General features: G+C 41.5%; 1 protein-coding gene across 1 annotated transcript in view; it reads right to left on the bottom strand.

Moving 5' to 3' along the window:
• Nucleotides 1–13248, bottom strand: part of LOC147684248 (putative cation-transporting ATPase 13A4) — a 387249-nt gene that overhangs the window by 170642 nt on the left and 203359 nt on the right. The window contains exons 18-21 of the mRNA XM_086944648.1: nucleotides 12692–12809; nucleotides 11285–11409; nucleotides 4478–4659; nucleotides 1840–1941 (exon numbers count right to left, since the gene is read on the bottom strand). Of these exons, the coding sequence (XP_086800774.1) occupies nucleotides 1840–1941; nucleotides 4478–4659; nucleotides 11285–11409; nucleotides 12692–12809 (527 nt within the window). The remainder of the gene's footprint in view (nucleotides 1–1839; nucleotides 1942–4477; nucleotides 4660–11284; nucleotides 11410–12691; nucleotides 12810–13248) is intronic.

The following is a 13248-nucleotide window of genomic DNA, read 5'->3' as shown; positions in this document are numbered from 1 at the left end:
TGAGAAGTTGAAATACTGACACAGCCGAAATACAGAGAAAAATGTAAGATAACAGTTTATTGTCCTCCAAGAAATGTCTGAAGCATTATTTTCAAGGGACTCGAGTTGAAAGTATTTTCCCTATGTGTCTTAAATTCCAGATAAATATACTTGGGTTCAAAATTTGTGAATAAAGATTGTGATTGACCCGATTTGGAGAATAACTGGCAGATTCATCAAAGACCCGTTTTGCGAGTCTTTAATAGCGATTCATAAGGAATCGCTATTACAGACTCGCAAAACGGGATTCATGTAGGAATCGCAAAATAAAATGCGATTCCTACACATTCCTTATTTGCGATTAGCAAATTGCTAATCGCAAATAATGAATGGGAAGTTATTCCTTATTTGCGATTAGCAATTTGCTAATCGCAAATAAGGATGCGATTTCAAGGGTGCTAAGGGTGCTAGGGGTGCCCCTGAAATGTAATCTACATTGGTGTTGCGCACACACATGTCCAAAGGACATGTGTGTGTGCAACATGCAACTTAGAAAAATGCATTTAAAAGCATTTTTCTAAGTTTTCGCTATTTACCACGAGGTTTGACCTCGCGGTATATAGCGGCCCGAAATTGCGAATTCTCAATTTGTAAATGGTTAATGAATTGCATTTAAGGAATCTCAAAAAGAGATTCCTTAAATGTAATTCCTCGCAATTTAGCGAAATCGCATTTACCGATTTTTGCATTTGGGATGATGAATCCCAAATGCAGAAATTGCGCTTGCAAAGGGCCAGATTCTCAGAATCTGGCCCTTTGCGAGCGCAATTAAGCTTCATGAATCTGGCTGTAAGAGATCTCAGAGAAAAAAATGGTTTCAAATAATTAGTGTCATCTACGTGTAGGTAAAATCAGTTTTGTGAGCCCTTATTAGCGATTTTTAGCGAAGTGATAATTGCAATTTCCTAATATTCCTTAATTGCGAATTGCAAATTGCGATTCTCAATCAAGGAATGTCTTGATTAGAATAATAGGAATGAATGGGAATTGGGTGCACAATTTGCGAGTACCCAATTTCAAGAGTCCAAAAGGACACCCTGTTGCACCCCTGAAATGTGCATGTGTGCACATGTGGCGCAAATTCATGCCACATGGCACTTTGAAAAATGAAAAAAATGCTTATTTAAAGGAAATCGCAAATTACCACCAATTTGAAGTTGGTGGTAATTTGCGATTCATTAAGGCAATATCGCAATTTTTGCAATTCCTTATTTTGTAAGTAGGTATTTGACTTCCTACATTGCACACATCTGAATTGCGATCGCAAACGCTGAAATTCTACATATTTTAGCTTTTGCGATCGCAATTTGGCTTGCTACATCTGGCCCATTATCATTTCCTCTTAGACTGTCTCTTGTTTTGGGAAGTAAGGAAGAAATCCTTTGTCCTATTTTTAGGAAATATCAAACTACGAAATTATCAGAAACATTAGTCACTTCATTCAAATAGAAATATTTAGATTTGATCATGTGTAATAAGTGAACTCAGAAAGAATCTTTTATTGTCTAATATTTGCGTATGTATCAATAACATCATTTATCAACAAAAGAAATATCGGTGTTTGTAAAAGAGCTTACTGAACTTTACTTGTATTAGATGTTTTTAAGCAAAATGTATAAAATCTAATATGTGAAAGTGAACTAAGGTTGCGCTCTGCGGCTTATTATGTTTATCTCCATGGAGATTCGACATTGAAAAATATGTTTTCATACCTTCTTTAAAAAATTATTATTTTCTATTGCTAAAAGATTATGTCTTGGAAATAAATACATTTAGATTGGTTGAAAATCTAAATCTTGCCTTTGGGAGCAGACTGTAGAAGTTCTGTAGAATAACCTGGTACGTTTTTCCATCCATGGCAAAGTAGTAGCTGAATTTTTCTTCACTGCTAATGAACGTCTCCTGTAATCAAAAACATTATCACAAAATTGTCTTTAATATCGGGTCACTTGTAGAAATATCATCAAATTAAAGTAATGGAATTCAATGATATCCCCCTTCCTGCAGGACACTGCTGAATGATCGCAGGACCAGGAGCCCTTTAATAAACCTCTTTCTCACTGTTACAAGATCAAGACCACCAGTGTTCTGCAAAGGAAATCAACTCTGTCTATTTACAAAGAACATTTTGCCATCATAAAATTGCTCAAAGCATGCCTCCCCTAAGACTGTGCCCTCTGGCCAGGAAGTTTGAATGTGTAAACAAATTGTTACATCACATGACATAAGTGCGCTCTCGACGGTCCTCATACCTGAAACCTCTAATCATATGCATACATATAAAGAAATCCATCTTTTCCACAGTCCCCCCCCCCCCCCGTTTTACTGAGGATAGCTGGTGTGTTGACCCCGCAGTCTTTGGTTGCAGCCTGCTGGCCACGCCCAAACACATGTGCTATTTTCAAAATGTTGGGTATTAAAACTTCCAATTGCCTTTGGTGTCACTTTAGTATGACACCTTCTTCTATGAGGGTCAACTACCTTACCACCCAGATCACAGTACAGGTCTTTCAAGGAGGGACGGGGGATGTTTCTTCCTTACTGCTTCTAAAACCTAACACAAATTAGCTTCATATTTTCTTTGCAGCCTTGGTCTCATGGCCTATCTCTTGCTATATGTAAAGGGATACTACATTTCCAACTTTTAATTGGAATGTATAAACAAAAGTAATTCCTCAGTGTGTAGGTAATCTGGGCTAGAAATACCAATAACAAGTTTAAAATCTGATTATCTGGAAAGGAAGACCTAGCAGGACTAAAGGAGACCTACTGATAGGAGGCCACAAGAAGTGTGGTAGGTAGCAGCAGAAGTCATTTAGAGCTCACAGGGTTAAACAGAAAGGGTCAGTGGTAAAGGTGATTTGCAGAAAGCTCTTCTCATTTGGAACAGGTATTCTCCATTTTGGATTTCTAGACCATGAAACTTTGGATTGTTTTGATACCCAAGGCATATACCTTATGAATATTACTTCACGGCGGCTGAACAGGGAAGGTCAGTGGTAGAGATGGTTTGCTAAGAGCTCCTCTCAGTGGAACATGTATTCACCATTTTGGATTTCTAGTCCATGAAAACTTGGGATTGTGTTGATTGTGTTGATACCCAAGGCATGTACCTTATAAATGTTCTGAGGATTGGGCAGGTCTTCATCAGCAATGGTTGCATGGTTACCCTTTAAAGCCCCGTCCTACATCTAGGCCAGAGAGAGGCTCTGCTAGGCTCTAAAGAGGAGGAAGACATCCATTACCGCTGCATTCAGCTGAGCTCCTGCTCCTCTCCTCCCGATATATAACTTAGAGATTGAAATTTGTTTACGGTGCAGGGTAAGGAGAGTGGGTACGGAAAGCCACTAGGACACTTTCAATTAGCCAATGAAATCTTCAACAACGGCAGAACTCTGAAAAGCCACAGGTAAGTATTTCTGCTTGTAGTTTTACTCAGTGTTAAAGCCAATTTATTTGAAGTTCCCCAGCGATGCTAAACAACCTTGTGGCAAAACCATGAAATTGACCAAGTACGCATCTTAGCAGCTTCCCATTAGTATTATTAATGTGGTGTGGGAATTCTCCAGGCCTGGTATACTTTTCCAAGCCACTCATTTCCTTTTTCTACATTTTTAGGAATTCAATTTCTTTTGTATACTATAGATATTAAATATTTTGCTAGCAAGAGTTTAGGTAGAGAGGGTCTGGTTGATTGACCCACTGAGTGTGGTATGATATTCAGCTCTGTGCCACCCTAATGTCACAGGTAAGCTCATTAACACGTCTGAGAAGCACTCACAGAGGTACATCACGCAGAAGACAGCGGGCAGTGTGAGAGGTGGTAGTGGCAAGCTCCCTTTTAACGGATATTTGGGCAGGGTGGAGCAATGGGTGATGCCCCGTCCAATCATACCACGATCATGGTACCTTTATGAAGGACTCTTTATATACATTGCAAGTGTCTTCAACATAAAACAAGTTGTTAAATAAGTGACTTGAGAAATGGAGGGGGGCTCTGCTGTTCAATATGTGGGCAGTGCTCTGATCCAGCTCCAACTTGGCCATCATCACTGACAGAATTACAATCTTTTCAAGAGATGTTTGGAAAGTGAGAAATGTGCCATGTATTTAAAAACATCACGTGCCAGGCACTGAGAGTCAACAGTCTTTGCACTCTTCACTTTGGGGATCACAAGTACGTGGGTATTCCATTCTTTTAACAACCTGTAGTTATCAAGTAGAATATTTAATAAAAATGTAAATGATTGTGTTGTGAACAATATATTTTTACCCAGCATGCTTTGAACATGAAAAGTGTATGTTGGAAAACCATAAGAATGACTCAGAATACAGAGTGAATGTTTTTAACTTACCCAGCAGTCAAGCTATAAAAAGCTGGAGAACAACTCTATCTAAAACATTTGCTGCTCCTCCCTCAAGTTAATGAGATGCATACCCAGAAGGCATTGTTCTTGTTCACTAAGTCCATCTTGCTCTTCTGATGGTCCACCTCTCGTAGGGTGATGGATGGTGGGCTGGAGCCTTCCGGTCCACAGGCAGTGACCAGGATACCCGTGCTAGACTCAAGGATCATTCCAGAGCGTTTTCCAACAGTCAGCGCAGTCTGAAGGTTGTCACCTGAGGAACATATACATCAGTAATCTATTAAAAACCACATGCTAACAACTAAACTTCAACGGCAAACACCAAAATGGCGTGTTTAGGAATGTGGCCTGTGCAGGGTATTTTCTAGCTTTTATAAATGTTTATTTCAAATTCAACATAGCATGTCCAGTCATGAAGACACAGGTCTAGTGACCATGCACAATAGAAGTCGCACAAAGTCTGTCTAACAAGGGGACGGTCTAATTACATAGGAGGGGTGGTTGAAGGCACATGTCAGTACAAAGGTAGAATGCAAATGTAAATCCATCAATAGGACAATGTTTACAGAGATATGAAATAAAATAAAAGGTGAAAGAAGAAGAGAGCATGAAAAAAACTGAAAAGTAGCAATATACAATATCAAGACACATCTGGAAGCCCATAGATATCAATGTGGAGACAAGGTAGTTATTCAGTCTTACCCACAATAGGATCCTTAGGGGCATCCAATGCATTATGCAGTAGATAAGACAAATTGGGTTCCAAATATCCTGATGTCTATATGTAGGTGGCCGCAGCAAGATGTAGATTGCTACGCAATCAGTGGAAATCATCATGTCTCATAACCAATCAACGAAAGTTGGTAGTCTAGCCCCTCCCCAGTTTATAGCCACTCTATGATTGGCCAAGAGGAGGACAATCGCAGTCAAGCAGTGTGCAACTTGTGGAATGCATAGACCAGCAATGGGTCCAGCAAATTATATGTCATGTCATCTATACCAAGGAGAACCTCACACCAATTGTTAATGATAGGGGGACATTCCAACACAAGATGGAGAAATCCCACACTGTCCCATCTGCAGCTGAAACAACTATGGGGGATGGAGAGGTCAATCCTGTGCTTTTGCTGTGTGGTATTGTAGGCCCAGCAAAAGGTATTTATAATAGAATAATTTGTGTCTATAGTTAACAGATAGTGTGTCATTACACAGCAATATGTCCATACCGCCTCAGGTGGGAACGCACACAGTTACACATCCCAAGCGGTCTGAGCCGAATCTGCCCTTCCTGGTATGAATTGTGATATGCATGTATAGAGCTTAGAAACCCATCCAGTTTTTTCAGCCAAAACCAGTAGGCTCGTCTTTAGACGTCAAGTTTTGTGGCATCACTCCAGGAGTGGAACTAGTCCAACAACAGGCATTTACCATGTACATAAAGGTGGCCCATTTCTGTTATGACCATCTTCAACAAGGTCGTCTGGACAGTGCGATCGGTTGTAAGTGGAAGTAAAGGATTGGAAAGCAACCTAATGGCCAATGAGTACAGGCATGGCTCATGGGTTTTGTAATAAATAGAGCTCCAGGCCGATGCAACCATTTTGATTTTATTCTGTATTTTGCGAAGACTTGTTGGTAGAAGTCACACCAGCTGATTCTCATTTGTCTGATCATGCTCGGGATAAGATAAGGTATGCGTCTATCCGGGTTATAGCAAAATTTGGCAAAGTGACATTGAGCCACTAGATAGTGTATTTCCAGATCTGGCACTTTTAACCCGCCCACCCCCCATTCCTCCCATCCAAACAGGAGGACCAGAAAATCAGATGCAATCTTTGATGGCTTATTTACCCAGACCAACTTGATCAGGAGTGCTTGCTAATGGATATAGGTATATTGGTAAATAGATACAGTCGTTTGGGGAGGACTATCATTATAACTAAGGCTACTCTCCCACCAAGGACAATGGAAGTTGGAGCCAAAGATCAGCACGATGTGATAGCTTGTCAGTTGCCCGGCCATAATTGAGTCGAATGACCTGCTTCCGCTGTATATGTATAAAGACACCTAGGTATTTAACCAAGTCTGTAACCCAACTGATAGGGTATTTTAGGGTGACCTTTGTTTTTCTATCAGTTAGTGGGAAAGGTTTTGACTTAGACCAATTATTGGAAATACAAGAACATGTCCCAAATTGAACAATTTCACATATCAGTGGTGCGAGCCTGCCCACTGGGACCTTCACGAAGAGCAATATATTATCTGTACACATGGACAGCAAGAGGCATCCATGAAAAAAGCTGAGGCCTCTATGCAGGCGCTCTTTTAGGAGCTGCCTGCCCGAAGGATCTATAGTCAATAGAAATAATACAGGATATAAGGGGCATCCCTGCTGAGTCCTTTGTGCTAATGTGAATGTTCTGATGTGAGGCCCTTGGCGGAAATACGGGTCACCGGATGTGCATATATAGGTGAGAAGATTGTTGGGTATACCACATTCATTGGATGATCTCAAAAATGTTTTCCATTCCAGGGAGTTGAACACCTTTCTGACATCAAGCAGTGTACGCATCACTCTTACCTCAGGGTTGATTTGATTTATCACCGCAATACCCATGCGGAGCTTTGTGGATATACGACAGAGAAAGCTCAACTGTTCAGCAGCGACTATTTGCTCCAGCAGGAGGGAGAACTTGGTGGCAGTTATTTAAGCAAGAATCTTGTTATCACGATTTGTTATTGAGAGAAGTTGATAAGAGGCACATATAGTGGGTTCTTTTCCAGGTGTAGGGAGGAGAAAGGTTATGGCTTCCTGCATGAAGGGAGCAATTCTCTGTTTCGAAGCACCTCTGCTTATACCTCAATTAGGTGGGAAGAAAAAATGTGTTTGTACGCTTATCAAAAAAAAGTGAGCCTATGTGTACCTGGAGCTTTATATCCAGCAAGTGAATAAATGGAGGCAATAACCTCCTCAAAGGAGATTGGTTAACTCAGAAACTGTTGATGGCAGTCCTTTAGCCACACCAGCACTACTTTGCTTAGGTACTTATTAATATCTTCCAGGGATCAAACATCTCAGGAGTGTAAAGATACCATTAATAATGTACACATTCGGATACGCTATCTTCATTGTTAGTAAGGACTGTTCAGTCCCCACCCTCCAATATATCAATATGGTGTCTTGCTTTCTCGCTCTCTCCTGATCAGTCAAGCCGATGTTCTGCCAGGACCCTGCCCTTCACTGTACTGCGTATCACAGCTTCAAGGGCCCCCAAGCTAGCGTTGAGATGTGCAAACTTCTTAAGAATTTCTTTCAAAACCCCTGCATGCTTCAGAATTGCCTGCCCTCAGATCAAGGTCTTATAGGCCTCCCATATTATAGCCTTCTTGATGACTGCACCAACATTAATCTGAAAATATTGTAAAATTACCAACCTAATTTCATCTTCAAATACTGTGTCCAACAGAGACACTATGGGTGGCAAACCCTGGAGCGAGGGAGGGCAAGTTGAAACACAATTAGTGAGTGACCTGAAAGAGTGTAGGGTAAATGTCAGGCAGCCAATACAGAAGTGGCAATTTCTGGAAGGACCAGCCAATAATCAAGTCTTGAGGATGACTCATGTGGTGCAGACTAAGAAGTGAAGTATTTTACTGCTGCATGTGCCTAATGCCAGACTGAAGAAACATTTAAATAGGGGTTTAAAAGAGGCTGCCATCTGGTCAATATTTGTATATTCAGCAATGGGCATAATGCAGATATTATTGGACCTGGAGTGCTCCTCAAGATCCTCATTCTTCACAGCAGTTTTTCAGAAACTGCTTTTCTAGATTGGTGACTTTGGCTTTAGTAGCACCTGTGTCAGCCTCAAGGTCAGAGATCCTACGCTCCACTCCATCAAGTCAAGCTGCCTGTCTGTCCATGCGTTTTGTCAGGTGGTCTAGGCATGAGGCCATCAAATCAATTTTTCCTCAATGGACGGTAAGCTGATTTTGAGTTCCAGCAGGATGACAGCTAAGGAGTCCACAAGTGCTTCGCTCTCAGCACCTAACAGGTGATCAGCAGTGCATATAGACAATTCAGTATAGCATGTTTCTATCATGAGGTGTTTTTCCTGCTTTACGTCAACTTGCTCAATTGTGAAGTGCGCTACTCGCCCGTGAGGACCTCAAGGTGAGGGGGTGGGTGTAGCTCCAGGTCAGCCAAAAAGCCAGGCCTTGAGGCTCTTCCTGAAGCTGTGCAGAGAGGGGAAATGTCTGATGCGGAATGGGGAGAGCAGCAGGGAAAGTCCGCCCCCTACTCCAAGGCTGCATGTGCGAACAATGTCAGGCATGGCGAGGCAGACTCTCTTTCTGGAGGGTGGTGAAAATGATGTGTTTGGTCCTGAGGTGGGCTCGAAGTTAGCACTGTTCATCCAACACTTGTCCTCTGTGGGGGCCGCAAATGACTCGTGCATGAGGGGAGGAGGCAGAGTCCAAGGGTTTCTGCCGGGTTCCATCTTCAATGTATCATAGATCACTTTACCCAGCCCAATGCTACCTTCCTCTCCCATGGTCTGGGGAAGCACAGCAAATGTGCTGCAGGGCCCAAGGTGGGGGGACACCCAAGGAGACACTATTGGTTGTGCCCACCCAACATGGCAGGTGGGTGAGGGAGCCGGCTTCAAGCTCACCAGCAGCTCATGTTACGGCTGGGCCACTGATGCGTACAGTTTAAGAACAGTGCTGTGTAGTCCCGAGGGGCACAGGACATCCTCCCCAGATAGTGGAGGAATACTGTTATGCTTAATGGCTTCCTGGTGCTTATGAATCCCCTTGACGAGCATAGCCCTGCGCTAGGCCGCCTTCTTGGATGCCTGTATGGCCACGCCTCAATCCCATGCAGAAGTTACCAGCAAATCATTGCTTGCAATTCAAAGACCATAGAGAGAGAGTAGCAAAATGATATGGATCGGAAGCTTGCACTTTGAACATGGATCAGAAGCTTACACTTTGAACAATCACACACCACCCATTGTTTCTCTAGAGGTGGGGATGTGGGGACAGATATGTGCCCTTGTTTCAACACTGCAGACTTCTTTTACATATTTTAAATTGTGTTTTCTAAACTATGAGTTTTATTCTAAGGAATTTCAGCGATAAAAACATCATTAGAACTTTTAATAAAGGTGCTAAGGTCTGATTCAGTCTAGGGAGTTACAAAAGATCTGTCAAATGAAATAAACCTCCAGCAGATTGCCTGTCTAGACATCCAGTGGACTAACCACCCTACTTTGAGGAACTTACATATGTCACTAGTGGAGAAACCTCGATGCTGGAAGTTGGTTCGACCAATATGTTGAGCCAGGCATGGTGATAGAACTGCTTTCAATTTTATAGTGAATTATTGACTACCAATTCTGTCTAATTAAACTCAGTGAAACACCAGTCTGGAATCAAAGGGCAACATGTCTTAAAATTGCTCATAGATTTTGTAAAGGTGCTTTGCCCTGTTGTACAGCCCTAATTCTGGTGGATAATCGAATAAAGTCCTGGCAGACAAATATTAATCCGCTAACCACATTTTAAATCAATCAGACTATAAAGAGTGATTTAGATTGAAGAGATTGGTGGGGATTGGTGGGACTTTAACTGACCTGTGTCTCAAGACAGAATTAGAATACTGCAACATCTCCTTCGAGTCCTTGAAGGTGTAAGCATAATGTTTTTTGCGAGTTTTTATATGAAAAGCGGATTGGCCAGATAAGACATGGAAACATTATTAGGATAATATTTTTAAAGCCTTTTAATAATACAGTAGTTCACCATCATGAATATAAAACACAGACATCTAGTAAATACCAAAAACATAAATTATGCCAGGAGAAAATAAAGTCTGGAATTCCACTCTGGATTCGGGATCTGCCAATACAAAAATAGGCTTGACTGTGTCTGTTTAGTTTGAATTAATTTGTTTTGATTGCCCATGTTAACAACAAACCTTTATTCTTGCTGCAGAACTCCACTTCTGCACTGCTACTACTTGGTGAATGTGACATGTGCAATGTAGGTATTACAATAATTGGATACCACCGTTGCTGATTTTATTTCCAGTGGAAGCAAAATTATTTTTTATACTGGCAGAGTATAATATCCTATATAGACATTTTTTAGCATTGAACATGTTTGTACTGCAGAATGACTGTAACTCTTTCATTGCCTTAAGATTATGTTTTTTTAATTCTAAGTGACCTTTTAGTGTTTGCGAATAAAACGTCTATGACAACTACTTATTATTGATACTTGGTCTTGGTTAGGAGAACATGGTAAATCCATTGATAAAACTATGACACTGAAGATTTAGAAATCTTATTTGAATAAATTAGGTTTGCATATTTGAGCAGATGCTTATATTGTGAGGGTTTGTTTTTTGTACTTGTATAGCGCACAGCTACCCGGACCGGGTCTCCCGGCGCTTGTACTCATACCGCTAAGGAACCCTTCCTGGCTTTTCCCTGTGAAATGTCCACTCCTGGGCATCCCCAAGGTGAAGCCAGGCATCCCAGCGCTGTTGGGGCTGTTGTGGAGATTAAGCAAGCTATGGCTCAGAGTTGCAGAGTGGGACCCATGATTAGAATAGGCACCAAGGCAAGAAATCAAGTCGGAGGAATTTAGAGCTCAAGAGCCTGCCAAGACTGGCCGAGGCAGGAATTGAACCCTGGTCCCGGGCCAGACCTCTGCATCAGGGTCTGTGGCTCTAACCATTGAGCCACACTTCTCCACAAGGGTGAAGTAGTTAAGTTGTGTGCTACACTCTTTATTAAAGGTATCATAAATCCTCAAATGGATGTGACCCATGTGAACAGCATGCACTGAGATCCAGTGGTAATCTTACATACCTGTCACCATTACCATTCTTATTCTTGCCTCCAAAAGTTCCTCTAGCACTGGCTCCGTCTCCGGCTTCAGCTGGTTTTCCATCACCAGCAGTCCAAGAAATTCCAAGTTAGATTCAACATCTTCCCTTCAAAGAAAAAGGCAAATGATGCTGTAACACAATTAATGTAAGAATGTCCCCGTCTTTGTCTTCTTTCAAGCCAATCTGTGGATCTGATCTTCAACTCAGTCTTCAGGAACTAATCCCACAGTCGTCTCTTCAGATCCTCTTATTTCTCCCCTAAGCACAAGAATCAGTGCACAGCTACTTCTCTATTTGGTATTCCTCTTAAATCTTTCTCTTGCTTTGACCCTTATCTTGAGCCCTCCAATAATGGTAAAATGCATTCATCAGTACCATTTTTAAAATAATGTTCCACTCCTGACCCTTGGGGATGTTTTAGTCTAGGAGATACTAGTAACCACTCTAAGTATTCCCTTAGAGAAGCACACTGCCATATAGGCAGTACTTCTGTGCCTCTGGGCAACATATCAAAGGGCAGATGATCCATCAATCATTGGAACTATCTCAAGTCCCTCTTTATGAGTGCCTTCAGTTGTTAGACTTCAAGGCCTTGCCTAAGGCATGTGTCAAGTGTCTCCAGATACAACAAAAGCTTATCAGCATCCAAAGAATATGTGTCTGCTTTGCTAGTTCTACTTCCCTATCTACAATCAATTAAATACATTCCATGGACGCCACTGAAGTGTTCACTATTAACTGGGGCAGTAGACTCTGACTTATCCATCTATGTGGCTGTATTCTCAATATAATCTTAAAGCTAGTTCTGGCTATCCTGAATCTGTCAATTAACTACAAATTATTTCCCTGTAGGAGATCAATAGAGCTGAGGTACTGAATGGATTTTGGTTCAAAACATTGATATATACTACGTTATTTGGAGGGACACCTACAATACACCCCTTCCAGATACTCAATTGGTATCTATTTGGAATCCAATTTTAGGAGATGTAAAAACTAAGACATCAGGTTACAAATGAGAAAAAACCCTATAAAAGTTTGAAAATTCCTGTCCCTCAGAAAGCACCTTGAGATGTTTTGGCTTAGGGTGTTGTTCTATACAAGCTTTCCTATTCAGTCAGGCACTCACATAGCCCTAACAAGTTTGTGTAATCCTGAGTCCACAGCCAGGAGCTGACCATACATCAAACTAGAAGGAGGTCTTGTGAAGCTAGATAAAAAAAACTATAGTCATATCAAAGGCCACCAAATGCTTCTCTAACATGTTTTGCAATTACTGCAATGCTATCATCTCAGCAGAGTAGCTGCCTTCCCTTTCTGTGGTTTCAAGTTTCCATCTGGAGAGATTCTTGAAAGGGCTTGGGCGCTGGAGGCTTCACTCTCTTACCTCACTAAACTGCGCAGTTCAGATGGCGTTTTTGATGGCAAAGGCTTGTACGCCAATCCAATGACTCGAAATCCTTGCATGGTGTAAATCTGGAGTTCGTTTGAAAAATTGGAAGGGACTGTAAAAAAAAAATTATCACAAATAAACATTCAATTACATCACAAGAACTCACATTTGCACATTTTCATTTGTGTCACAAGACAACTCATATTCAAACTCAAATGAAGAGAGCTCTAGTAAATACTAATATTTAACCACCTTGCATGGTGAAATTGTCCTATATCTGAATGACTCATTTAAAATTTTGTAAGTACCTCGTATATGATACAACATGTACCCAGGGTCTGGAAGCACTGCAGTCCGCTAGCTTTAAGAGTACTCACTGTGACCCAGATAGACGTCTGCCGTTTGTGCCTAGTACGTGACCTCCGCTCCCCGTGGCAACCATAACCGGAGCGATACCGCTGTTGAAATTCAGTGCGTATCGCTTCCGGGTGGGAGTGGCCATGTGGTCACGTGGTACAAGGAAAAGTATGGAGCCAAGGTGTCCACACTAA

Source organism: Lissotriton vulgaris, chromosome 11, assembly GCF_964263255.1.
Source record: "Lissotriton vulgaris chromosome 11, aLisVul1.2, whole genome shotgun sequence".
In the NCBI taxonomy this organism is placed as follows: domain Eukaryota; kingdom Metazoa; phylum Chordata; class Amphibia; order Caudata; family Salamandridae; genus Lissotriton; species Lissotriton vulgaris.
The sequence above is the reverse complement of the archived record's forward strand: the minus strand, read 5'-3'. Positions and strand labels throughout refer to the sequence as shown.